The sequence below is a fragment of the Gymnoscopelus braueri genome (assembly GCF_963280865.1).
Source record: "Gymnoscopelus braueri genome assembly, chromosome: 2".
In the NCBI taxonomy this organism is placed as follows: Eukaryota; Metazoa; Chordata; class Actinopteri; order Myctophiformes; family Myctophidae; genus Gymnoscopelus; species Gymnoscopelus braueri.
In genome coordinates this window covers 34,203,120-34,230,325 of record NC_137604.1, presented here as the reverse complement: position 1 = coordinate 34,230,325, position 27,206 = coordinate 34,203,120, and the positions used below count along the sequence as shown (strand labels likewise).

Below are 27,206 nucleotides of genomic sequence, written 5' to 3'. Positions count from 1 at the left end.
GTTCAAATGAGTCATAGGTTTATTTAACACCATTGGGTTCCCAGTCTCCCTTCTAGTCCTTTCATGTCTGAGTTGGACATAGAGGAGTCACAGATGTTATTGCAATTGAAGATTTATTGTCTCCGCCAGGCCGAAGGCATGGTGGAGAGTATGTTTTACCCTCTGTCCGTCCGTGTGTGTGTCCGTCCGCTCACAGCTAACATTGGTCAAGCTTCACGTGACATCACAATATGTAATATAAATAGGTAAGACAGGATTAATCAGAACAGTACTTTCTCTTACCACCTCGCCTGGCGGAGACCTGTGCTCCGAGGAGCACATTTTCTGGTTATGAATGAACTGGGACTCTATTCTGATGAGTGCAGTGCAGTGTGAGTCCAGAAGAAGGTTTTTATGGTATTGTTTTACTAGGGTGATGCTAGGGAATGATGTCCACTGGGAGCACACCCCCCCCCCCCCACACACACACACACACACACACACTATGATAATGGTATCATAGTACTTGAGGTCTATGACGTCACGTCAGTACTATGACATCATATTGCTGACATCAGGGATCTCCATCTTGGCATTAAAGGGACACAGAGACAGACAGACAAATATGGGGATTTGTGGATTTTTTGATACTACACCCACTCGGGACCACGCTATAGTTTGGAACCATGCAAGTCTGAAGGAAGCCGAACAAAAATAAGTTTTACTCTTATGTACTGTACCTGTACACAAGATGTAACAATAAAGCACAACCTTGAACCTTGAACCTTGAAGCTGGGAATGCATGCCCCATCCGGTTATGCAATACCTGTTGTCAGAGTACTCACTGTACCCGTTGTTAGAGAACACAGTGCGGTACCAAAGTAATTATAACGTTAGATATTACAACCAGAGGGTTATTCATATAAACGGGCACTGGCCTGTTCGGGAACGCGTGCCCCACCCGTTTATGCAGTACCCGTTGTACCCGTTGTCAGGGATCTCCATCTTTGGAGTTGTAATGGAGTTCCATTGTACACGCTACCACTTATATTGGCCCAGCGGGACAAACGTGATGCAAAGCTCCACCAAACCAACTGACTATCCTCTCCTCTTGGCACATCACTCCCTAGTCTCCTCAGCGATACACACAGCAAGTTATATTAGGGGTTCGGGCCGCTATGCGGATCTCACAGCTAGAGTTCAGGCCGCTATGCAGCCCTCACATCTACGTCACACTGCCGATCCGAGCAATATGCCTATATATGCATATATGGGCATATCAGGGGCCCCCCAGGGGCCACATAAGCAAATTGGTGTTGTTAGTCAATATTTTCTGTTGTGTCTGACATAAGTGCATAAGTCCTCCATCGTCCACCAGTCTCTATATATGGGCATATTGATGTATGTTTGTGATGCCACTGACGCCCACCTCTCCATACATTTGTGACGTCTATGGGCCAACCCACAGGAATTTTAATATAGGATACATATATTATTTGTGTGTGTTTACACATAAGTATACACACACACATATATTGTAGAATATTTGTAATATAATTTATAATTGATGTAATAATACGTATATAATAAAATATGGCTCTGTATTAAACAGTTGAATTCCTCTATAATGCATTGGGGAATGAGGTCTGAGCAGTTCCACAGAACACACACACCTACACACACACCTACACACACACCTACACACACACCTACACACACACACACACACACACACACACACACACACACACACACACACACACACACACACACACACACACACACACACACACACACACACACACACACACACACACACACACACACACACACACACACACACACACACACACACACACACACACTCAAGCACCCAGGGGGACAGCAGTGAGTCAGAGCGAGTCATACACCACAAACTCTCACACACGTACGTACACAGCAGTTGTAGCTCTGTATGCTGCCAAAATGCCAAGAACAAACAATCTTTATTAGTTGCAGTCCTCTGAGCTCCTTAACTTACATACCATGATTTGATAATTGTGATGTGTTTAGAAATTTAGGGTGCATGTGTTAAGATGATATCTGCCTGGACTCAGAGGCAAAATATTGTATGCCCCAGTTTTATATTGATTGTATTTTCATTGTCTAATGTCTACTGATGTAAATTGAGATGTGTCATTTTTGAATGAATTTGTCAGGTCTCAGATCTGATAAAGACCAAGAATCAAGAGAAACAAGCACCGTCAGACAAACACTTATGTGACAGTGACATTATGATGAACTGGCTGAAACAAAGAAGTCAAGGGCTATATGAAATATTATAAATTTAAGGTTTACACCACTATCATTGTCCATCCCTGACCGTCCTTATGCAGGATTTAAGGATCACGTTACTAGTGTCATTTCCCTGCTCACAGCAAAGCATGACAGGGCAATGCATTCAGTCCTGCTGTCTGTTTATTTGTCTGTTTGTTAGCAAAGATGACTTGAGAACGGATGGGCAATCTTTCATGAAACTTGGAGGGAATTATTAGTAAGAGATGATTATCTTGTGGGTAAAACAAAGGTCCCAAAACATCCAACATCACAATCAAGGTCAAGTTCTCACAGTTAATAAAATAACTTCGGATTGATCGACTGATTGAATAGTTTATTAACAAGTTTGTTAACAGTACAGCTAGTACAGTCAGAGGTTATGCTAAATGGATAACACAAAAAAGGGGGCTTGTTTCCCTTGTGGTCCATTGTACTCAATTCATCAGTAATACATACAAATACAATACAATACATATTGGAATTTGGAATAAAACTCTGTAGCATCATAAGGAACGGATGGCCGGATTGTCATGAACTTGCTGGGAATTAGTAGGATTAGTAGGATGCCCCGAAGGGATGATTAACCACTTCAGCTCCATTTCAAAGATAGCAAATTAGCTTATCTACAAACTCAGACAATGTTGCATCACGATGCGTTGAAAGCTGAAAGCTATTTGTTTAACCACCAGCCCTACATTATGCATCATAAGCGTTTTGATCAGGTATTTTCGTTATTTAAAAACAAACAAAAAAACTATTGATGCCAGGTTGAAAGTGAACATTTTGTATCTATCATGCAGGCTAAATATCTAGTATCAATATACCCTGAACCATACCACATGTATTGATTGACTGACATATCTGTCAAAAGGATAAAAACACAAAAAAAATCCATTGTGATCCTTGAAAAAGAACCATGATGACCACATTGCAAATTGTTAAATGAACAGTCAGATATGATCTGATGATTTCCTTTTACATGAGCATTTGTACAGTTGGACGAAGACTGATCTGGGCTAAAGTTTCCAGTCAGTGTGCCAGGGGAGGTAACCACCCACCCACCCACCCACCCACCGACCGCCCCCCATCATCATGTAAAAGCATGGCTAACCCTTAATCACAAACGATATGATGTCATCACTCCCACATTTCATTTTACTGCCCATAAAATCTGTTAAATAATAAGTCTTGCTTGGCTATAAAGTGCCGTTGCTAAGAGTGATATTGTAAACAAACAGGCAGCTGCAATCTGCGTTGCATTCTTCTCTAAAAACTTGTTTAGCTGAAATACATTAGGCCTAGGAACATTTTCTTTCCTTGCACCAATTCAGCTCACACTATAAACACTGATGGTTTGGACCACAACCTCAGCCGCAAGTCATTTCTTCTAGTACACAATAGTTTCCCTTAGTCTTAAACATACATAAATGATCGCTGGAAATATTTCCAATCAATCAGACTGTCAGACAGTCTAGCCGTAACAGATCCTCATATTTTCCATAGAGAGAAAGAGGAGAAAATGTTCTGCGAGTCCTTCAATGCAAGCTCAGACAAGGAGAATGAGAGGTTACGGAAATGATGAGACAGCAAGTAAGGAGACTTAAGGAGAGAATTTAGGGAGGAGAAGGAGAGGAGAGGAGAGGAGAGGAGAGGAGAGGAGAGGAGAGGAGAGGAGAGGAGAGGACAGATGGCTGAAAGTTGTAGCAAAGAGTGGGGATGTGAAACAGGGCTGATTGGCTGTCATAAGGGAGCAAATGCATGCGTCACCAAAGCTATTCCAAGATGCTCATATTCATACTCACAAACACTTACTACATTCCCTCATCCCAGTGTGTGCATTATCAAAATCATTCTTCAAATCCCCATTACTTTTTAATTGGCGTTCGTTTTTTTGCTTTGGGGTAAAAACATTATTGGAAGCATTACTGGGCAAGAAGGGTGTGGTCCAAACCTAAAAATATTAGTTCCTTTAACCAGGTTATATTAAATATTTTAAGATCAAAGATTGTTTTATTGTGAAAAAGAATGTTTTTGGTTCCTCAACTCAACTTTGTAGCAGCAATAGTAAAATAATAGCAAATAAGGAATTTATAATAACAGCAATAATGAGCAATGACAAGGAATAATAAAGAACAGCCACAGTAGTAAGAGGACAAAATTGTATATTGATTGATTGATTGATTGATTGATTGATTGATTGATTGATTGATTGATTGATTGATTGATTGATTGATTGATTGATTGATTGATTCGTCGATCGATCGATCGATTGATTGAATATTTTATCAGTCAGAAATGTAAACAGCACCGAGGTACAGTCAGACATCTAGACTAAAAGGATAACACAAAAAAGTCCTGTGGACTTGTTTGCATTGTGGTCCTACGTATTCAATCAATCAACATATCATAAAAATAACACAAAAATACATATCATCAACAAATATAAAACACTATATGTACAAAGGAGAAAAAGGGGAAAGTGCTGGCAGTGAATGACACCTATGGCAGTGATTGTCACCTCCTTTCTATGGGAAAACTGAGTTCACCTCCCCTTGTGGATTTGTGGTGGAGGAAATGTATAGATTGCCAAGTATATGTATTGTGTATTTGTTGGCCTTCCATTCAATTGCATTGAAGGTCTAGTCAGCAAGCTTTTACATAAATGTGCTAATTCTAACTCAACTACAACAACTGTCAATCTAACAGCTGAGCTGACTCCTCCACGCTTACTCTCACTCTGTCAGCAAATCTGTTCTTTGTGTAGCTATTTGTGTGTCGCTCTTATCTTTAGTACATACTGTACCTTGTAAGACCATTTATCTCTGTTAGAGTGGACAGACTGGACACTATATAAGAACGGTCTGAGATTGGTGCTCAAGAGGTCTTGTGGCCCGAGGGGCTGCTGGAACAGGCCAGGAGGTCTGTTCCTTATGATCTGTATGCTGTTACTCTGCCTGAATCCTCCTAATAAATGATCAACACTTCACCCTGACTGGATATTAATATTTTCCATTATAGTCTCCTGATAGATGGATTTTCAGGCCTGTTTTTGAAAGAATCCAGTGATCCACATGTTTTAAGGGACGGTGTCAGGGCATTCTACATTTTGGTGGCAGAGTAGTAGAATGACAATTTTCCCATGTTTGTTTTATAGATGGGAGGTACCAGATCGTTGTCGCTCCCTCTAGTATTATTGGTTATTATTATAATAGTTATTACATGACCTCACAAAATAGTTAAAACATGTTAATGATACAGATCTCTGAAGGGCATGAATTAACAGGAGCAGATATAACTTCACTATTTTTATTTGTTTTTTAATATTTCATGCGTTATTTAGACGGCATAATGAGAGACGGGATATTGAGGGCAGATAGGTTGGCACAGAGACATTGCCAGGGACGTGCAGAGAATGTTAGCCGGGCAGGGGCTGACATTTCTAAAAGGGCACTTTTGGCGAAAATACCCCAAATAGTCGATCTACAAGCTCACAACGCGTGCTGGGCACTACACTCAACTAAGTATAATCAAGCCTTTACTGGAGATAAAGTGTTCATGGATTTCTACACAGAGACTGCAATTCTTTCAGCAAAAAATGCTGCATTCAAGTTTCTGAGAGTTCGTCAAATGGAGGAAGTTGGTGATAAAAATGTAATGGATACACTTTATTTTCAGACACAATAGGTCTATATAAAAACAGATACAAAACAGACAACAACAACACAGAGATAGCCTGAGTACCAGACTGATTTCACTCCATAAACCCAGATCAATTAAAAACAGATAAACGTTGCCTCCAGTGTTACCAGAAGTATGAGGTATCACTCTTATCTGTGTGATCCTTGTTACGGCCATAATTAACACATTCTTTGACTCCATCAGTCACATAACGCATAAATCTATACATAAAATTCCTCAATACAGTATGAAAAGTGGTTACATTACTGGTCACAAACATTTCAGTTGCACTAGTCCATCTTGGACTAGTTTCAACAATATTCGAAATACATCACTATATGCCACCTGAGGTTTTTTCATTTTTTCATTACTATAACGGCACCACAAGTGGGCTGTATATAGTGCTATTTTAACATCGTCTGTTACACATTTTAGTGCAAGCATGTTGGCTTGAAAGTGAATCTCTTTTGCTCATAATGAGAATGAGAAAGGACAGAGATACAGACAGAGATCAAGACAGACAATAATTGAGAGGAAAGGAGGCCTTAGAGTGACGGGTTTACAACATATTTGAGGCCCTCTTCAATATGCCAACCTGATTTACACATGACCCAACACGTAAGAAATGCATTGACGTCATTTAGGGACCTTGACAGCAATATCGGTTGCTGCTTGATGGGTAACATTCTGTTCCCTTCTGTGACTTTCAATTTGTTAATAACACTCTACATGTCTGTGGTAATCTAATTCTCAGGTCAATAGTTGTTCCTTGAAAATAAGCTAGCTACCATTTGAAAATAATCTCAGACGACTCAATTGAAAAGTATGGTATCAACAAAAGTATCACGTTGACTTGACATGGCTTATATGCGGTTATGAATATTCTGACCAACACACACTTCCTTTGTCTTCTCTCAGCAACATGCACGCCAACACACATACATGCATGTGCGTATGTGTGTGATGATTTACACACACACACACGCACACGCACACGCACACGCACACGCGCACACGCACACACACACACACACACACACACACACACACACACACACACACACACACACACACACACACACACACACACACACACACGTTCACTACAGGAAATAAAGCATTTCCTGCTGTATTTGGCACAGGAAATGAGGTTAGTAACTCAGCGGGTTTCTATCTATTATGAATGACAGCCATGTGGATGACAGTCTCAGTGACGGTACTATAATGAGAGCTGCTCATACAGGTATTATTAGATTAGTCTATCTGACTGTCTGTCTGTCTATCTGCCATCCAGGCAATCAATCAATCAACCAATCAATCAATACATCAATACATACATAGAGTATACTGTGTGTGTGTGTGTGTGTGTGTGTGTGTGTGTGTGTGTGTGTGTGTGTGTGTGTGTGTGTGTGTGTGTGTGTGTGTGTGTGTGTGTGTGTGTGTGTGTGTGTGTGTGTGTGTGTGTGTGTGTGTGTGTGTGTGTGTGTGTGTGTGTGTATAGGCCTATATATATATATAGGGTCAAGTGTTGCTCTCTTGATTTTGATTCTATTTGGATCTCTTTCAGCCCATCGGCTAATCTTCCAAGAGTCAAGTCCACATAAAAACATAACATTACAGCATACAATTATGATAAAAACAACAACCAAGTATTACAGTATAGACATCAAAATTCAACTCTACTCACTCATAGCAGGAGAGAGAACTCATACAGGATACGGAATAAACAAGTGAAATTGGAACTGATGAAAATAACAAACAAAATAAAAAACGGATCAGATTTTTTTTTAATTGGAACAATATAAAATTTAAGCTGATAAATGGGTTCTCTTTCCTGATGAAATTGGTGACCCACCTTAAAAAAAAATCTGTTTGTTAAACAGCTGCAGAGGTGGGGAGACCCCTGTTACTGAACAAACACTCTATACTGTAGCAATGACTAGTACCAGAATATAGAGCTGTAACTTTTCAACAAAGTTTTTGTTTTAACCAAACAATATCACTTACAGCACCTTTAAATATACAACCCAAACGGCCTCTCTTACCCACCATCAAATACAAAAAACAACAACAACAACACCACCAAGTTAAGGCCATAATCACACGTATTGTGTGATTATGAGTATTGTTATAACCATCTGATTGAATGATAACACACTCCACCTCATTTCTGGGTACCAGACACCAACAGTAATAGTAGACAGCTGGGTGGAAGGGAAAAAAAGCAAGAGTACAGTTTAACCGTTTCATTGCTGGACAGAATTGAGTTGGCTGTGGTTACCTGACTGAAAGCTAACCATCTTTCTCTCTTCTTATTACTGGACTAGTTTCATTCCAAAGGGTATTAATGAAAGTATTACGATGCCTCTCCCCCTTTGTGTGTACTAGGTGGTTGGGCTACGCCTGTCTCTGCTACTGTCTGCTCAATACTAATACGTGCAGACCGTTACCTACATATCTGCATAATTCACACCCGACTCAGATGAACCACGTTACTTTTTTTAGAAACCTTTCCCAGAAGTGACATGTCAATCTATCTATAATAAAGATCAATTTAGGATGTAGCCTTTTCTTGTTATACCGTAAAGATAACACTACTCAAGAAACCCTCTTGTGACCACATATTACTCTGCATATTTCCCCTCTGTCTCTCTCTGTCCCTTTTTCTCTCAGGGGAATCTAAGGGGAAAGAGCACTGAGTTTAGAGACTGCGAAAACATGCAAAAACTAAATTAAATAAAGTCAAGTGAATGCATGCATGTGTGTACACATGCAATTGCAACACATGTGTCATGTTTTCATGTTTATGTGGGGGCAAAATATACAGGTGACAGATTACAGTAAGTCATGGTAATGACTGTTTGTGAGGGACTGTCAGACTCATGAAGTTGACTGTTTATGAAGCTAACATAGGTAGCTAGATAACTAGCTAGAAGTTTTTCATGGATCACTTATTTTTAAACAATGCTGTAGTGGGACTCTATGGATGGAAATGTTGGTCTTCCAGTCGGTCCGAGTCCATCCGCAAGTCCAATACTTTGGTCCCAAAGAAGATATCTCAAAACTACCGGCTGGATTGCCATGGAACTTTCTGTGCACCTTCATGCTCCCTGAAGGATGAACACTACCCTACTTTTGGTAACCCCATGGCCTTTCCTCTCTCTTGAACGCCTGTTGTGTAATTCTGTGGAGAAGCACCAAAGCAGCTACATCAAGGAATCAGAGACGGGCCTGTCTCCTTCAGCACTATGGGATCTGCTATCTGACAGAGTGAGAAGCCACTGCACGTGACAAGATGCACAATGATAATCAACCCAGAGGATGCAAAGTAAATGATCAGTGTTAGACAGTTTGGCAAGTTTGTGGTAAGCCTGAGTGACCAGGTCGCACCAAATGACATTGAGGAATAAGGCATGAGAGTTGGCGTTGACAGAAATAAGTACCAGATCCACATTTCCCTGCCTCCTAAGATTGACCCAACTGTAACAATGATGCAGGTGGACAAAAAGCCTGATGTGACATACAATGATGTGGGTGGATGTAAAGAACAGATTGAGAAACTCAGAGAGGTAGTCTAAACTCCTTTGCTACATCCTGAGATTGTGAAACTGGGCCTGTCTCCTAAAGGTGTGCTGCTCTTCGGACCCCCTGGCACAGGGAAGACCCTATGTGCCTGAGCCAACCGCACTGACACCTGAGTTAACGCTTCAGAGCCGGTCCAGAACAGAAGCATGTGGGAGAGGGAGCCAGAATGGTGCGAAAGCTCTTTGAAATGGCCAGGACCAAGAAGGCTTACCTCATCTTCTTTGATGAAATTTATACTATTGGAGGTGCCCGTTTTGACAATGGTGCTGTTTGGGATAACGTGGTCCAGAGGACCATGGAGCTGGAGCTAATCAACCAGCTGGATGGCTTTGACCCACGTGGCAACATCAAGGTGCTGATGGCGACCAATAGACCTGACCCCCTCGACCCAGCCCTCGTCAGACCTGGCTGTCTGGATAGAACTGGGCTCTCTAAAGAGATCCAGCCTACTAATTATAATTACATATTTAAAAAATATATGTGAAAACTAGACTAGAAAATATAAACTAAACCCTATGCACCTGTCGCCCGTGACGAATCTATGACGTATGATTGTTGTGAGCTTGTAGTTTGGCTATTTTGGTGCAAGACACCGATGCGCAACAAATGATCTCAAGCCGTTAACAGTCATTACTTAATTTCACTCAAAATCACTCTCTCTCTCTCTCTCTCTCTCTCTCTCTCTCGCTCTCTCTCTCTCTCTCTCTCTCTCTCTCTCTCTCTCTCTCTCTCTCTCTCTCTCTCTCTCTCTCTCTCTCTCTCTCTCTCTCTCTCTCTCTTTCTCTCTCTCACTCATAATGAGCTCAGTCGAACATCACATTATAACTACCTTAACTTAGCTAGTTATAAAGTTGTTATGCATAATTATAAACATTTATAACGAGTGTTATGAAGCATTATAAGTGTGATTATAAAAGTGATTATAATGCATTATAGACCGGACCTTTAAGTAAAGTGTTACCTGGTAGTTAAGAGTTTTTTAATGCATTATGACCAGCACTTATATATTTTATTATTATAAGTTATAATACTTCATAAACCTTGTTAAAAGTTGTTATCCATAATTATAAACATTTATAACAAGTGTTATAATGCCTTATAAGTGCATTATAATGCATTATAAATGTGGTTATAATTAATTATAGACCCAACCTTAATACAAAGTCTTACCATGATGGGCTAGGAGGGTTTAAGGATGGGCAATAAATCGATGTTAGGCTACAGTATATCAATCATGATTTGGGACTAGATATCGTCTGGGATTTTGGATGTTTTAATATTGTGATATTGCATAAGTGTTATATTTTCCTACTTTTAAGCAAGAGGGCAAAAATAACAAATGACTTGGTGATATGCCACAGGGTAATCTTCAGCATCCAGTCTTCAATTTCTAATATCTCATTTTAAAGTTCTTGGAATTAACATGGTCACTTTTGTGAGTCTTTGTCTTGGCATGAGAAAACCCCTGATGAGCAAACCACTTCTGGTAACCACTTAGCTAGTGTGATCTTGATATTGGTTGCTTTCTTTTAAAGACCGTTTAAATTCAGAATTAGGCATACCTTTTATAGAATTGAAGTACTTCTTGTCTTTATTGTTGGTTGCTGGGTGTTTTAATTGTGGTCTATATTTTTTTATTGTCTTGTCTTGAATGTATTGACCCGAGCAAAACTATTTCCCTTGTGGATAATAAAGGACACCTAATCTAATCTAATCTGCAACAGACAGACCTCTAGATGCTGTTCATGTGAGAGAAATGATGAACACGAACATGACTAATAAACAGATTAACTTAGTACGCCATCAGATACAGTCAATTCTCAATTAATGATAACCACATCATGTGTCTTCACTCTGATAGATTACTGTCTCAATATTGTTCAATGTATTTAATATGACCTATCCCTCTTTGAAGTGACAACGATTTTGAATCTCCATGAATCTCCATGAATTCAAGTCTCCATTGGGTGTGTAATCGATATAAAAAAAGTCATTTTGGGGGTGAACTATCCCTTTAATGCAAGGAAACACATATTTTTGCAATATGAAAACTTGTTCCCATTTTCATCAGATGGCAGTTGCTGAAAAAAAATCACAAATTGTCCTCCCTTCATATCTTTCAATAATTGTTCCACCCTTCCGCGCAAAACTTTTCAGTATGTGGTTGTGGAAAGATGGTGAAATGTGTTCGCAGGCAGCTGCGACAAGCTGTCCACTCCTCTATCTCTGCTTTATTTCCAGGAAGCAAACAGGACCAGAAGTGCTGAGTGTTAATGATCATCAAAGGCGTCACAGTGCATCAGAATGCATCTCCCTCGCCCACACAGTTTCAGCAGAAATCACACTATCGATATCTACGGTAACCACGCTTGGCAGACAGTTCTTTCTCTGTAGTCGGTTGGTTGCCTCTCCCCAACAAACATTTCTCATCACACAGATGCCCTCAGCCTCATACACATGCATACACACAAGTTGCACACAAGCAGAGAATGAAAAGCATGCATGCAAACACGCAAAAAGCACACCGGTATACAGCAGAGTAGACACATAATCAAGCACGTTGTATAAGTAATGTAATCGATAGTGGTAGCTCCAGTAATTACTGTAAAGAATAAACATGGTAGTAACCATCTCTTATTCAAATTACCTGCTGGGAAGATGTGTTGACTGTGGTGAGAAAGTAACCTCAAACCACTACCACAGCTTCAAGTGTTACACATAGAGGACATATAGCCTAAACCAAGTCATTTATCAGCTACCGTGATTAATACAACCATTTGTCTTCATCTAAAAACAAGGCCTCTTTCTCACAGATCAATACCCATTTGAAGTTTTTCCTAATTTTGACACTAAAGAAATACATTTATAAAGAATACATAAAACATTTATTATAATAAATACAAAATGTGCAGGTAATTTGTAGCTGTAAAAGCCACTGTTCCATGAAGACTGTTACTATTGATAAGATAGAAGCAAAGATGTGTGGCAATCTTTTGATGGAGAATAGTTCTACTTGACGCTCCTGTGTGCACACCATTCCATGTCCTATTTATTTGTGTGTGTGTGTGTGTGTGTGTGTGTGTGTGTGTGTGTGTGTGTGTGTGTGTGTGTGTGTGTGTGTGTGTGTGTGTGTGTGTGTGTGTGTGTGTGTGCGCGCGCGTTTTTGCTTGCGTGCGAGACATGTGAGACGTGTGTGTTAGATATAGTGACTCAAAATATGCCATTGGCCTGGCTTGAGTCTATTTTCAAAAATCCCTCTCTCTGTTTACCCAAAAAGTATTTGATGAGGCTCTATAATGAATATATAAAAAAATATATAAATGAGACATTAACTGTCTTGATTTATCTGAATATGGAAGAAGTATATATAGTAAAACATTATCTGTCATTAAATTTGGCATCATTACCAATTAAACACTCTATTATGTAGGCAGACCTCCAATAATTTGAGGTATACAGATATAACCTACTGTTACTTTTTGCTAATTCAGTAGTAGACCATTACTAATCATGTATTTTAAGTCCTATATAAAACCTGGTTTGGTGTTTGAAATTCTTTATGTCTGCTGTTGCCACATTGCAGTCTTGCATTCCAGCAACCATTTGGGGAAATGAAAATGTGCCATACCTAAATGCTCCACACCCTGGCCTCCTACCACCTCACATTCACTTCTCTTATTTCCTTAAAAAGAGGAAGAGGAGTTCTTCTGCCAGCAACAGACAGAGAAATCAAGCACACACTCATCCTGAACATCCTCCCTCATCCCTGAAGGGCTCTTATGTAAACTCTGTAAATAATCAAGATATTGGTTTCCAACAAACTTAACACAACTCTAGGTATAGGTAACAAAAATGAACAAAGATGAACACAATAGAGGCTTAATCAATTATATGTAAATCCATGTAAAAATTAACAAATCCATAAAAATGTCCAGAGTTATACAATGACAAACAAATATATTGTGTGTTAATAAAACCTAAGGTAGACAAATGACAGAAATTTGTTTAAATATACACAGCATTATTATACAGTATTTTGATCAGACTGACCTTCCTATGTTGTAGCACTAGTCTGTGTTTGGGTGTGTGGAGGGAAGGTTGAAATTGGTTTCTTACTCACCTCTCACTGGACTGCAATCCTCCCCATTTTGGTATATCACTCAGTGACCTGACACCATTCATTCATTCATTCTCATAATCCAACCATATGAGTATTAAAGCTCATGTTATTTCTTCTCATTTGTTCTCTGTTGTGGTAATGCTATTATGCACAGCAATGTCTTTCCTCAATTTTTGTATCTCTTGGCCTTGCTTTGTTTACCCAGTCTTTCGTGAGCCCTTTGTACAGTACCATGAAGAAAAGCCATGTCTATGACTTGAGAAAGCAATATAAACACCTTCTTCTCATCATCAAATACATTTAATAATTCACATGGCCTCTTTACTTAATAGACAAGACTTGTGTAGCTCAAGATAACGGAAACAAAACCATCAAACCACCAAAACATAAATCGCCATAATTATGCTTGTAAATCAATTCTAACCCTCAGAATTCAGCATCTTCAAAGGGATCTAACAAAGGCAGCAATAAGCTAACTCAATTAATAAACCAAATGAGCATGTAAAATCAGATTAGATCTAATTAAATCCTACACTTCCTGCCATTTGCCTTTTTTACAGATTGGCAAAATGACAGAGAGTTTAAGCATTCACACAGTAAAACTCTGAGTGTAAAAATAGACCGAATAGACCAATTTTTACACTCCAGAGTTAAATCAACACTGAGGATTTTCCTGTGCATGAAGATGGAGGGAAAACGGCACGGACAGCTCCATATGCGTTATGTCACCCCCAGGGGACAGTTGGGTCCGACTGTCTTTTCCTGCCACGCTCATTTGGCCCTAGAAATCTTCCCGTCTTGTGCTAAAGGTCTCTCATTGCTACAAGGCTCCTTGGCACTATCTGGGAGCTGCAGACGGGGGATTTGGTGATTAAACACGCCTTCATTAAAGCGATTACATGCATAGGGCCATTCAATTTCCCACAGGCAGACAAATAACGATGAGAGGAAGAAGAGAAAGAGTAGGGTCTTAATTTGAGGAGGAGTAGCATGTGGGGGAGCATCGACAATAGCTGTTTGTTTGTGCTAATTCAAGTGCCCCCCATGCAGTTATAGGACTAGCAGTCCTCTGACTTGCTTTGCTGGGCGAGGGTGAGGGCGTGAGCTCGATCTCCTTGCGGGGACAGCAAGGTTTTTGCCCTGATGAACACTTGTACCTGACTCACCACACCTACAGGCCACTTCCAGGTCAGTGAGCTTACAGCACGGAGGACCTTGCCAAAGATGCAGGAAACATGTTAGTTCTGGTTCATTTAATCAAGCTGGCCCGTGTTTAGTGCCCAGCAAATGCCTTAAAGTGGATGGGAGATTGGGGTAGAAGGGATTGAAAGTGCAGTTTGGAGGCAAAAAGGAAGGAGCGAGTTAAAGTCACGGTGAAGGCCAAATGAGCATCACGCTCCTTCAGGGCTCCTCCTGTTTTGTCCTTGACTAACCAAAGATTTGGCTTGAAAGAAAACGAGCTAATTACAGGAATGGATTGTTGCCAATACAAGCACAGAGACTGCAGTCAGTGCAGTGTGAGTTATATTCTCATAAGCAAACGTTCAACATCAATAAATATTCAAGATAACAACTATAATAATGCATTTCACCAGAAAATCTTGAATAATTTACTGAAGGAACCTCTGTGTGAACTACATCAGTATGGAATGTCAGCTTGGCTGAAAGTTTATCATTTTTATTTCTATATAAAGTTCCACTCATGTACTGTATAACCTGTGACATGCAAACAGGTTTAACCACTGTTTGCCCATGTTCATCTCCAGGGCACTGCCACAGGCACCACCATGTTCATCACCATGGCTAATTGCCTCCATGGGCTTTTGCTTACTTCTTATTTTTCCTATAGTTTTCTTCTTTTCCTTCACCTTCTCGAAAACCAAATGAATTCTGTCAAGTTGCATTACACTTCCACTGAAAGCCAATGACAGAATTGCATATATGAGCTTTATCTGTGTGTGTGTGTGTTTGTGTGTGTGTGTGTGTGTGTGTGTGTGTGTGTGTGTGTGTGTGTGTGTGTGTGTGTGTGTGTGTGTGTGCGTGCGTGCGTGCGTGCGTGCGTGCGTGCGTGCGTGCGTGCGTGCGTGCGTGCGTGCGTGCGTGCGTGCGTGCGTGCGTGCGTGCGTGCGTGCGTACAGATGCATATGTGTGTGGACAAGAAATAAAATGTACTTTCTTCCACTGAACAAATACAAAGTCTCTGACGTGTTGGCATTCTAGATGTTTTGGAATCATAACAGTTCACTGAAATATAGCATTTTTGAATAATATTTCTGTTAGGAAGAAAGGGAAATGGAAACAAATCTATAAAAATAATATTTTAAAGGGAATGGAAGGAAATCCTCTGTGTTAATTGAATTTTTCGTTAATTGAATTTAACTTTGAGAGTGTAAAAACTGTTGATGTATTGACTGCAGTATATGCATTTAGAGACCGTATGAAGCATTCTCCAGGTCGTAAAGCTGAAGAGTGACGATGCAAGCATCACCGTGGTTACAATTATGTCAATTATTTAGCATATAGTAAACTGTAATTTATCAAATTGCTTATCTATTCTCAGCCATGTAATTTGTATGGAAGAAACCTTTGCTGCTAAAGGTGCATGAGGTGCAACGTACATTTTAAGCCACTTCCAGAATCAACCATAAATTGAACTTCCCAAAAATCTTGAAAGATTACATTAAAAGCTCAAATGCTAGGGTTCATGGGTCCATTACAAAATATTATGATGGCCAGTGGATGAGGTCACTTTCTGAAACTCGAACTGACCACTAACAACTGTTTTACTCCATTTCCCTGAAGTTACTTCTGTTTTGTTCTTTCCCCTGAAGTTACTCACTGACAAGACAGCAGACCAACAGATGGACGTCAGGTCACTGGTTCAGAGGAAGAGGCAAAATAACGACTAACCACCATGTGACAGCCGACCTAACCACTGCAGGCCTTAACTGTGCACAGAGGGAGTGCGCAGGAGTGACAGTGAACAGATCACCAGATCAAATCATCTTGTCTTGGAATTTGTAGGCTACTGTATGTATGATCACGAAATTGCATTCCTTGCTTGTAACCAACCAGGGTTTGGAAGTAATGGAGTTCCATAACTAAATTACAAAATAAATGCAAATGTAATCCATATGTGGTAAATAAATTGCAGTTACTAATCAAAATGTTATTACAATGTGATTACAAAAGGATTACTCTTGAATATCCCTACCTAGTAGAAAGCACCATAATATTAAAATCAAAAACTAAATTTCTGCCTTTGTCGAGCATCTACACGAACAACCCGTGTTCAGGGGAGGGAAGCCCGGCGGGGAGGGTGATATTGGTCATTGCACGTACCCCTACGGGCAGGGGCGGCACCTGTCAGGAGGGAGTGTTGGGCGGGAGGAGTAGGACGAAGGCTCTACGTCCTCCTGGTGGGGGCTCCTCACTGGCAGGTGAGTCAGTAGGATGCGACAGCAGTGACAACACAGAAATGTGTGTGGGGAGGAATCAATTGGCATAACGACTAAATTGGGGAGAAAAAGGGGTAAAAAATAATTGGCTACTCTTGTTATGGTGCGAATACCATCAGAGTCGGACACATTCTTTAGTATGCACTTAAAATCATTTATTTCCTATACGGTTTAACAATACTAAAAATAGGGGAAAAGGGAGGTGGAACAATAGGTTTGCATGTCATGTTCAAACAATTCAAAGCAGATCATGAAGGCAGGTGTCTCTGTCTTCCTAATAAGCACATATGGGCCCAATCCCACTAATTAGGGATGACACTGGGGATGACAATGGTCACTGTCCTATTATCTTTAAGTGTCCTTTAAAGGGCTTTAAACATTACATTTCATTTTCCACATATATCTTCAACAACTCTAAAATAAAAAAATAAAAATACATATTATATATTTCCATTCTACGCCATCGCATTTTTTGCATCTTGAGGGCAAAGGTCAGTGAAGTGTGCATGTGTAGCAGAGTGGACCAAAAGCCTAATATCTCCCCCAGCCAAGGGGATTCATCTTTAAGCCAGTGGTTAAGATGTTTGGCTTTAATGTCCCTTCCCACACAGGAGACCCAGGTTCGAATCTCGGGGCGTGACATATGGTGCCGGGACGGCGATCGGGTTTCCCAGTGGGGATGGTGAAAGGGGGTGAGTGGCTCAGAGCCTCTGCATGAAGACCAAAACCCCTAATATCTCATCAGGCCAAGAGTGTTCCCCTTTAGGCTAGTGGTTAAGATGTTTGGCTTTAGTGTCCCTTCCTGCATGGGAGACCCAGATTCGAATCCCGGACATTACGTGCAGGCAGTAAAAGACTTGGAAGCAGGCACAGTATAGTGGTAACTTAGAACTTTGAGTAAAAGATATTCTTGACAATAAAAAACTTGCATATTCTTATCATTATGTGTCATTCTAGGACATTTCATGGAGTGCACATCCTGGTTTAAAACATATTTTTAGAAAGTCATCAAAAAGTAATTAAAGGTAATTATATGACATTACCAACCCTGCACAGTGCACATACTGTAACACAATATGGGACAAAGGCAAACTTGTGAACACAATTGTAAAAGTCATTTAGGGTTTTTAGAGTAATTTTATGCACAGAAACTAAAATAGGGCTTATGGGTTTACACTGTTTCTCATTTTGCTGGGGACCCGCTGTAACCCCAACAGGTCCCCGGACCCCACTTTAAGAAAGAGTGCTGTAAAGATTGCAGGTGATATAACATTATTAGACCAATTAATTTGCTCCATACAGTAAAAAACTAGTCAGTGGTGGATATAGGCCTCTGTGTTATTGTCAAGAAAAAGCCAGGACAGATTGTACACGACTCAGAGCCTATCTGGGATTTGGCAACACATTCTTTTTTGGAAAGGTGAACAGGCGTGGGAGGAGAGCCCTTCAGGGAGTGATTCAGAGGTCATTACCATACAGTGGAGACAGAGACGTCTTTCTACCAAACAGGTGTTCAGAGTGGGGGACATTTATGTTATAGCCTACATGTCTGTCTGGAGTGATGTTATTTGTTTATGTTACCATGGTTTCTAGGGACAATAGAAGTAGTAGTGGTAAATGAAGCAACATAAGAACCAATAAGACTCATGAAGGTAGGCTGTAGCAGCAGCAGCTACATGCACAGGCAGCACCTTTTACCTTTACTCTCTCTCCCAGTCCCACCAGCACATTAGGCTACTTTTTCCTGATGTTGGGCTTTTTATCCCACTTGTACGCAAGTAAGCAACTTGTACTGGCAAAAACATTAGGCTAAATGGGAATATTACATTTTGTAGCACATATTTCCTCTCCTCTTTACAGTTTGCCAAACTACAATGATGCGGTTATATAATTTCTTATTTTATTTTTCACAATATTTTAGTTCAGTGGTTCTCAACCTTTTCAGGCCGCAACCCCCCAAAATAATCATATTTGAACTGGTAAGCACTTGGAATTGTAGGACATTACATTTAGTTTGACTCCGTTCCACAGATAAATATCTGTGGAATCTTGTAGATCGGCTATTTTCAAAAATTTTGCCTCTTTCTTATATTATTTGACAATTTGGCCAATGCTTGACCAGTTTTTATAGTATAGTTTGTTGATTACTTTTGATGCAGTAATGGTCTTTTTTCCCTTCTTTTTTTGAAGTATTAAAAAGGTCTTAAAAGTCCTTAAATTGTCACTCAACTGTCATCTGGCGACCCCCCAAAAATCTTGTGGGGACCCCCCTGGGGTTCCCGACCCACAGGTTGAGAACCACTGCTTTAGTTTACACCAGCCCCTCCTCCTCCTCTCGCCTTGGGCGACAGAGTGGAACTGGAACAATATGCCTCCTCCTCCAGTCCTCCTCCTCCACCCACATCCCGGAGGCTTCACTTTTGGACACCGTCCAAAATGGGATTGGCTTCCCGCATCTCACAGGGAGGAACTGGCGCGGCAGGAATACCCATATATGGAATGACTGATATCGATTTCGATCGCATGATTCGCCAGCATATCCTTATCAATTGGACATTGTATAGGCTCAACTTGAAACCGAAATGACAAGGGGTTTTCACTTTAAGCTTTCCGTTCCGTCATAACGGTGGGGTCTTTAAGAAAAGCCTTGTGTTTTAGAGCAGTGGTTCTCAACCTTTTCAGGCCGTGAGTGACCCCCCAAAATAATCATATTTGAACCGGGGACCCCCCCCCCCCACCCTGACAGGCACTTGGAATTGTAGGAGTTGAGGCATTACATTTAGTTTGACTCTGTTCCAAGGATAAATATTGTGAAAATAGCAGATCTACAAGCTCACAACGCCTACCAGGGCGAGGCATTGTTGGCTTGTAGATCGGCTATTTTAATGTTTGCCTCTTTCTTATGTTATTTGAGAATGTCACCAATGTTTAGTGTAATATAGTTTGTTGATTACTTTCGATGCAGTGAAGGACTTTTTTCATTTTGAGGTATTATAAAGGTCTAAAAGTCCATAAATTGTCACTTTACTGTCATCTGGGGACCCCCCAAAATAATGTGGGGACCCCCCCTGGGGATCCCGACCCACAGGTTGAGAACCACTGTTTTAGAGCGTATTCAGGCTATTCGCTTAATATTGAGTGCATGCTGTCATTAACCACATAGTTTTCTCTCTAACAATGATCGTGTTTACTGTCCTTGTTCCTGGCAACAACGTCATCAAGAAGCTAACATCCCGGGGCGGGCTGTAAGGAAGCAACCAATCAGCTGCTAGACTACAGGTTGGCCAGCGTGTGGAAGAACCGAAGAACAAGACCTATAAATACCACGGAGCTCACAGTGCGACAGCACTGACACACACGAATATAAACGAGGAACAAGTCAAACTTTTAATTCAGAACGCAAAGGAAACACAGCAACACAGGGAGTGGAATCAAAACATCAGAAATAGTCGCCGGACACCCGCTAAAGGAACACAACTACACAAGTTGGTACAGTACAGTTCCACTATTTTTGGAAGTTTTGCTTTGTTTTTGGTAATTTTGATCGTCAGCATAAATAATACAGCGGGACTTGGTGCTGTAAAAGAGAAACAATTGGGGCGATCGGTGTCCAGGCAACATTGCTGCGCACCACTTGTATTTGACTGTTTGCTTTGAAATATGTCCACAATAATGGAACAGCCTTTTTATGACGACTCGTTTCTCTCTGCTTATGGCCATTCAGGCGCTGCCCTGCCAGACTACAAACTCCTAAAGCAGAACATGAACTTGAACTTCGCGGATTCATATCGGAATTCAAATCTCAAGTCACAGCTACGCGCCGATGGTGAATTCTATACAGTGGGAACGGCAGACCTGGGCTCGCTAAAGCTCGCTTCTCCTGAACTGGAGCGACTGATCATCCAGAACAGCAACGGAGTCATCACTACACCGACCCCTGCCCAGTATCTCTACAGTCGGGGCATCACAGATGAGCAGGAGGGCTTCGCTGACGGCTTCGTTAAAGCGCTGGACGACCTCCACAAGATGAACCAGATGGCCCCGCCGAACGTGTCCATCGGTACAGGCGGCGTGTCCTGCCCGGGCCCTTCTGTGCCGGTGGTGTTCGGTTCATCCATGCATCACGAGCCCCTCGAGTACACCACACTGGGCAGCTGCACCTCGAACACTACCATGTCCTCCGCAGCCTCCTACCCGTCCACCACCATCAGCTACCTGCCTCACCAGTATCACCAACATCCCCAAGCTATCGCGCACGGCTCCCATCACTTCCAGCACTCGCTACCCGGAGCTGGCCTCCACGCACAGCGCTTCGGCGTCATGAAAGAGGAGCCCCAGACAGTTCCCGACATGCAGAGCAGTGACAGCGACTGTCCGCCGATGTCGCCCATCGACATGGAGCACCAGGAGCAGATTAAAACGGAGCGCAAACGTTTGAGGAACCGGCTCGCCGCGACAAAGTGTCGGAAGCGCAAACTGGAGCGTATCTCCCGGCTGGAGGACAAGGTGAAGGTCCTGAAGACGGATAACGTGGGGCTGTCAAATACGGCTTCTGTCCTCCGCGAGCAGGTGGCCCAGCTCAAACAGAAAGTCATGACACATGTCACCAGTGGCTGTCAGCTCATGTTGGCACCCAACGTTAAGTCCTATTAACGAGACAATGCACTTTGAAAAAAAACACTGGACAATGTACGGACAGCTGGTCAAAAAAGTAAAATGCACTGACAACACAAGACTTTTTAGAGACGATGTGTTTCATGTTGGAAATACGTTTGTAAAAGGACGAGATTAAGTATGTTTTCTGTAAACATAACATAAGCCGACGAAATCATAAAAGCACACAAGACTGAAACACTTCGGGCATTTTTTTTTTTTTACTCGTTTGAATCTCTATAAAGTCACCTCTCTGGCTTTGCCTGTTTACAATTTACTTTGTCAACTGCCATTGTTTGTGATGCATTCCACTGTAAGTTATTTGTGTTCAACTGTTCATCAGGCTGAGCCTGTCTTGTCTTTTTTTACTTGTACAGTAAATATTTAAGTAAATACAATTAAGAAAAATGTGGAGTTTTGTCGATTTTCTTACATATATCATTAGTAGTCTATAGAAATAAGATACGTCCGTTAGAGAACCTGGATTACGGTGATAGTATCATATAGTTATGGGATATTTCGGTTGGATTGTTTGTCAGACAACACAACCAAACACATTTCTGAACAAAATTATGGACCTGGCACTTTAGAATAAGGTATAGCCTAGCAAGCTATATCAGTTCATAGCAATAGCCTAGCGTGACGCTGACATGCCGATGGGGAATGTTTTCCTATTGACGCACTTACGTATGTCTATATATGGCCAACTTCTCTGTTAAACGTCACAATCCACAAAAAGGTTTCCGGGAACTCCCACCTACATTGCCCGACAGAAACGTCGCGGTCTGGGTGTGTGCGTGTGTGTGTGTGTGTGTGTGTGTGTGTGTGTGTGAATGTGAAAAGGTTTGTCAATGAGTGGTTTATCAGATGGGGAGTTTCCCCACTCAGCTCTCAATTTCCCATAACAGCCCATGCGAACGCTAGTTGAAAAAGGTTATAGCGCATAATTTAAGTATAACTTATAAATGTGTATCATACAAGATTGTCCCAACTGATAAATATATTTGAACTTCTATTGGATACAAATGTGACAAGTGCTGTGGACTAAACAATTCAATTATATCCAAAGTAGCTATATAGTTTAAACAACCCACCCATACAATAAAAATGGACCAATTGGGTCTGGATAAATGTTATTCCCCTTTGTTGAATCCAGGCAGTGTCCTAAGACCAATACACATTCAATGTTTACAGGTACAATTAGGTATATAAAAAGTTTCCCAAACTGGCATCCATAATTTCACCATCATAAGCTAACACAAAAACACTGTCACTGAAGCTAAAATAAAAGCAGCACAAGGAAATGTACAACAAGCCCCTTTCAGTATAGAACACTTCCGTTCAGTTCCGTACCCAATCATACCCAGCTACTAAATGCGTTTTCCACATCTGGCCTGTGACATTTGGGTGTAACATGGCAGTTTGGAAACAACTGGCATAAGACATACTCCAAATTGAACAGAGAACCAAGATTCCTCTCTCAAGATCTTCTTCACCACACACCCAAAATGTTCAATTTACACTCTGAACAATAAATGGACTTGGCAACATGTAGAAGTGCAATGGTGACACCTAGTGTTCATATGTAGAACTGTTGAATGACCAAACGCAACACAATCAAATAACAAGTATTTCCACTTTGCTTTATTTCTTTGACACAAAACACTGCCAACATGTCAATACTTTCCATTGCTTTAAATGAGACGGCTGACTGATTAAGTAACAGAACAAAGTACAAAATAATCAGAAGCAAATGTACTTTCAGTGCTTAGGACTATGAGGCAGATCAACCAGGAACATGTCATACGAAGTGGGTTTGTGTAATTACACAACTTTCAGAATTTTGTTGAGTTGACATTGGACACCAAAAAGAAACTGCCCAACAGGAAAACTTCTCATCTGAGGGTTAAGTGCTACGGCTAGGAAGTCAACTGGGAAAAGTGTCACTTTACTGCTTAGAGAAGAATGATTTGCTCTTCTGGACATCAGGGACAATGGTATCACTACCTGGTTTCCAGCCAGCGGGGCACACTGTGGGGAGGGAGAAGGGACAAAATCGACCACATTCAGTGAAACTTAGACTTGACATACACACCCACAAGGACACAGTTCATGTGTGAATAAACATCAGCATTGAAACTCATGACACATGGTCTTGTTATATTATAATGCTACTCTGGCTGACCAGCCACTCTGTATTGAAGGCAGAGTTACAGTTGAATTCTGTGTTCTTTCTGTATGACTAAATAGTTTGTTCAATATATTTACCCTCTCCAAATTTGTCAGTGTGTTGGAAGGCCTGGACCAGACGCAGGGTTTCATCCACCGAGCGGCCAACAGGCAAGTCATTGATGGTGATCTGTCTCAGGACGCCCTTGTCATCAATCACAAACAGACCCCTAACAGGGACAAATGTACACGTTTAAGTCCTAAGCAAAAGTGGTCAATCACGCGTGTGAGTGTGTGTGTGTGTGTGTGTATAAACTGTGCATCAATCATGTTATCAAACAGGGAAATCAGGTCAAACCCCATAGACAAGACATGTGGCAAGTATTATTGGTAGGCAGCATGAAGCTTATCTTATGAAACAAATTGAGATCTTTGTTCAAGCAAGCCTACATGCGCTTAAGTTTCAGTTCAGCAATTATAAAAGCCTACTTCTTTACACATTTCCCCTAATTGTGAGGAATACTATACATACTGGATAAGGATATAGTTCTGTGATGAACATTTTCAGGTTTTAAAAGCATCCATAACAAATTCACAGACCAACGTTAAACTGTGGACTAAGGTGAAATTATATAGTCAAACAATATAAATCCAAACCTACCACCCACACACAAACACACCTGTATGCGATGCCTTCATCCTCCTTGAGCACACCATAATCTCTAGAGATGGACTGGGTGAGATCTGCTACCAAGGGAATGTTCATGGGACCCAAACCACCCTCTTTCCTTGGTGTGTTGATCCTACAATAAACAATTGCTCAATTCTTATGACAGCACAACCATTTCACCTCAAAGTGTAAATCTCAAAAGATCTATAAATAACATTCAAATTCATAATCTATATACTATAAACGGTACATAAAGAGTAACATTTAGAACAGGTCACTCATATTGCACTTGAAAGCCTTTAATTTCTTGGATTATGATTCTTTGTAGAAAGCAAGTTGGACAGAGTCATGTGACTGACAGTTGGTTCTTCTCAGCATAAGTGCCAAAGAACTTATCACCACTATACAGATCAGCAGAGTCAGACGAGATAAGCTGGGGTGGGTTGTTTAAAACCTGCCAACATGTCTTATAGTTCAATTAAACATTTTATTATAGTAACCCAACGGTTGAGACATTTGTCCAATTTTTCAATATATTTGTACAATTTCAAAATAAATGTGCATGTACAGTAAAGCCTATAATGGTTATCAAATTAACCAAATTCCTCTGGAAAAAGATGCAAACCAAACCAATTAAGTTCTGACTCTTAAATCATCCTCATTCGCCAATGGAAATGCATGATCGGCATGGCGCGGCGTGGTGTGGAACGGCATGGCGCGCTACTGTAATGGGTCTGATAATTATAATAATCAATGCTCACCAGGCCAGGTGAGAGAAGTGAGAGTCTGTGGAGGCAGCAATGACCTCACAGCCAAGCTTACGGAATTCCTCTGCCCGGTCGCTGAAAGCCACAATCTCGGTGGGGCACACAAAGGTGAAGTCCAGGGGGTAGAAGAAAAATATCACATATTTCCCTGGATAACACAGAGGAGTTGGCAGATGTTCATTGTGGACAATCCATTTGTTATACCTGCATTTATAGACTGCATTTTAACTCCGTCATGTCTACCATTCAAAAACAGTGTATATGTGCAAAGAAATGACAGACCTAGAAACCAAGGAACCATTTAAAAGTGTGCTTTTCCAGTAAGACATCGCTCATGTTAAGTCTATTACCTTTGTAGTCGGATAGCTGGATGTCTTTAAACTGCCCATCAACCACAGCGGTGGCTTTGAAGTTGGGGGCAGGCTGGCCAATCTTAGCATTTCCAGCAGACATGGTGGTGTCGGCAGCTCACTGAGGGAAGCAGAAAGAATATCAACTGAAGATGTCTGATGCCATAATATGCAAAGGAGCACTAATCTAGAGGTGTGGGGTCTGAGGCTCCTTTTCAATCTCTGCCAGCCGCAATATCATTAGGTCACACAAATAGAAAAGGCCAAACAGTAACTAAAAAGTCTCAGGCAACTACTCAAAGGTTTCACTGTTCTCCCAAGTTTCATAACTCTTTAGTGATCGTGGGTGGAAGCTGGATCAACGAGTTAAACCATGGGTAAAACAAAGTCACATGCATGTCAGTTGTTCAGTGCACAATAGTTATTTAAGAGGCTTATATAACCAAGCAGGATGATCATATATAACCAATAGAAATACTGGTGATGATGATGCCGCACCATTGCAGAAGTTTTCAGTTTAGCTCATTTAATATTTTAATCACTGCTCTCTTTCACAAGCATCATGACGGCTAATGGTTTTCATCAACGACAGTGGGCCTACTTTAAGACATTGTTTGACATTACCGCCATCTATTGACAAAATTAATACCAAAGTACGTACGTGAGTTAATGCAACAGTAAACTATCCATTGCAGTCGTTAATATTTTGCTGCATAATTGTATTTATTGATTTGATCGTTTTGAGTAACGTTACATCCACGCAGAAATCAATGATTAAAACGTAGGCGACCTAGAATAATACATTGTTAGTATGCAAATCTAATGACTGCATATTTTGACAAATAGTAAAACAAATTGTCGTTATGATCAACATTCTCGACAAAATCAGGGACAAAGAACAATAAGCCAGAAAGAGGCCGCAAGTCCACGAAGGAGGGGATGAAGTGACCCACACTGTCTGTCTGGCTAGCATAGCCAGGGTCCTTTGTTTTAAACTCTCTCCTAAAGAACAACACAGGGGATTCGGGTCTATAAAGTAAATACATTTTACACGCACAATTCGCCTGAAAACGTGAATAAAGACGGCAAAAGCTACACATTTCACTTACAGTGCGTGTTCTGCGGGTCAAATGGAGAGATGTGGGGACGGAGAGGAGCTCTGCTTGCAGAATGAGTGGAAGAGACCGGGGAGAAAAGACCGCTGCAAGAAGTAGGATCAGAGGATCGCCAGGTTTTGCGAGAGAAACAAGTAACCAGAAAACAAGCGCAAAAGAAGCGACACATGAGCGGCCACATGAGCGCTTTAAACCATTACCATACATTGGCTATTTTCAAAGAAATCGACAAATGTGGAATATTTTAACAACACAAATCTGGTACACGGGTCACTGGCACATAATATTTTCAGTCTGCAGACAAATACAGATGAATTCGGGGGTCCTTTAGCCTGGTAAACCCTCC

General features: G+C 41.0%; 2 protein-coding genes and 1 pseudogene across 5 annotated transcripts; 2 read left to right on the top strand and 1 right to left on the bottom strand.

Annotated features, from left to right (window-relative positions):
- Positions 1 to 9,090: 9,090 nt before the first annotated feature.
- On the top strand, positions 9,091 to 10,042 carry LOC308095235 (26S proteasome regulatory subunit 7-like; annotated as a pseudogene). Its single transcript has one exon. The product of its transcript is annotated as a 26S proteasome regulatory subunit 7-like (transcript).
- A 10,443-nt stretch (positions 10,043 to 20,485) lies between these two features.
- On the top strand, positions 20,486 to 22,201 carry LOC308105124 (transcription factor JunB-like). Of its 3 annotated transcripts, none has more exons than XM_080455757.1 (2): positions 20,489 to 20,625; positions 20,861 to 22,201. In XM_080455757.1, exon 2 carries the CDS (start codon positions 20,899 to 20,901, stop codon positions 21,787 to 21,789), a length of 891 nt encoding a protein of 296 aa, XP_080311883.1. In that variant the 5' UTR covers positions 20,489 to 20,625; positions 20,861 to 20,898; the 3' UTR covers positions 21,790 to 22,201. The 3 variants fall into 3 exon arrangements, with proteins under 3 accessions (XP_080311882.1, XP_080311883.1, XP_080311884.1); XM_080455758.1 differs by having other exon boundaries at positions 20,493 to 20,621; XM_080455756.1 differs by having other exon boundaries at positions 20,486 to 22,201.
- A 1,210-nt stretch (positions 22,202 to 23,411) lies between these two features.
- prdx2 (peroxiredoxin 2) lies at positions 23,412 to 26,990 on the bottom strand. Its single transcript, XM_080450176.1, has 6 exons — positions 26,855 to 26,990; positions 25,746 to 25,866; positions 25,390 to 25,543; positions 24,639 to 24,761; positions 24,058 to 24,188; positions 23,412 to 23,820 (listed from the first exon to the last, which is right to left on the bottom strand). The coding sequence occupies exons 2-6, from the start codon at positions 25,846 to 25,848 to the stop codon at positions 23,738 to 23,740; spliced, it is 594 nt and encodes a 197-aa protein (XP_080306302.1). The 5' UTR covers positions 25,849 to 25,866; positions 26,855 to 26,990; the 3' UTR covers positions 23,412 to 23,737.
- Positions 26,991 to 27,206: the final 216 nt, after the last annotated feature.

What these genes read in the sequence shown, in the direction of transcription:
- LOC308105124 (XM_080455756.1), top strand. Translation starts at nt 20,797, where the DNA reads ATGTCCACAATAATGGAACAGCCTTTTTATGACGACTCGTTTCTCTCT.
- prdx2 (XM_080450176.1), bottom strand. Translation starts at nt 25,848, where the DNA reads ATGTCTGCTGGAAATGCTAAGATTGGCCAGCCTGCCCCCAACTTCAAA. An exon ending in CCAGCTATCCGACTACAAAG is followed by an intron (nt 25,544 to 25,745) that starts GTAATAGACTTA and finishes TGTGTTATCCAG; the next exon opens with GGAAATATGTGATATTTTTC. An exon ending in CACTTCTCTCACCTGGCCTG is followed by an intron (nt 24,762 to 25,389) that starts GTGAGCATTGAT and finishes TGTTTATTGTAG; the next exon opens with GATCAACACACCAAGGAAAG.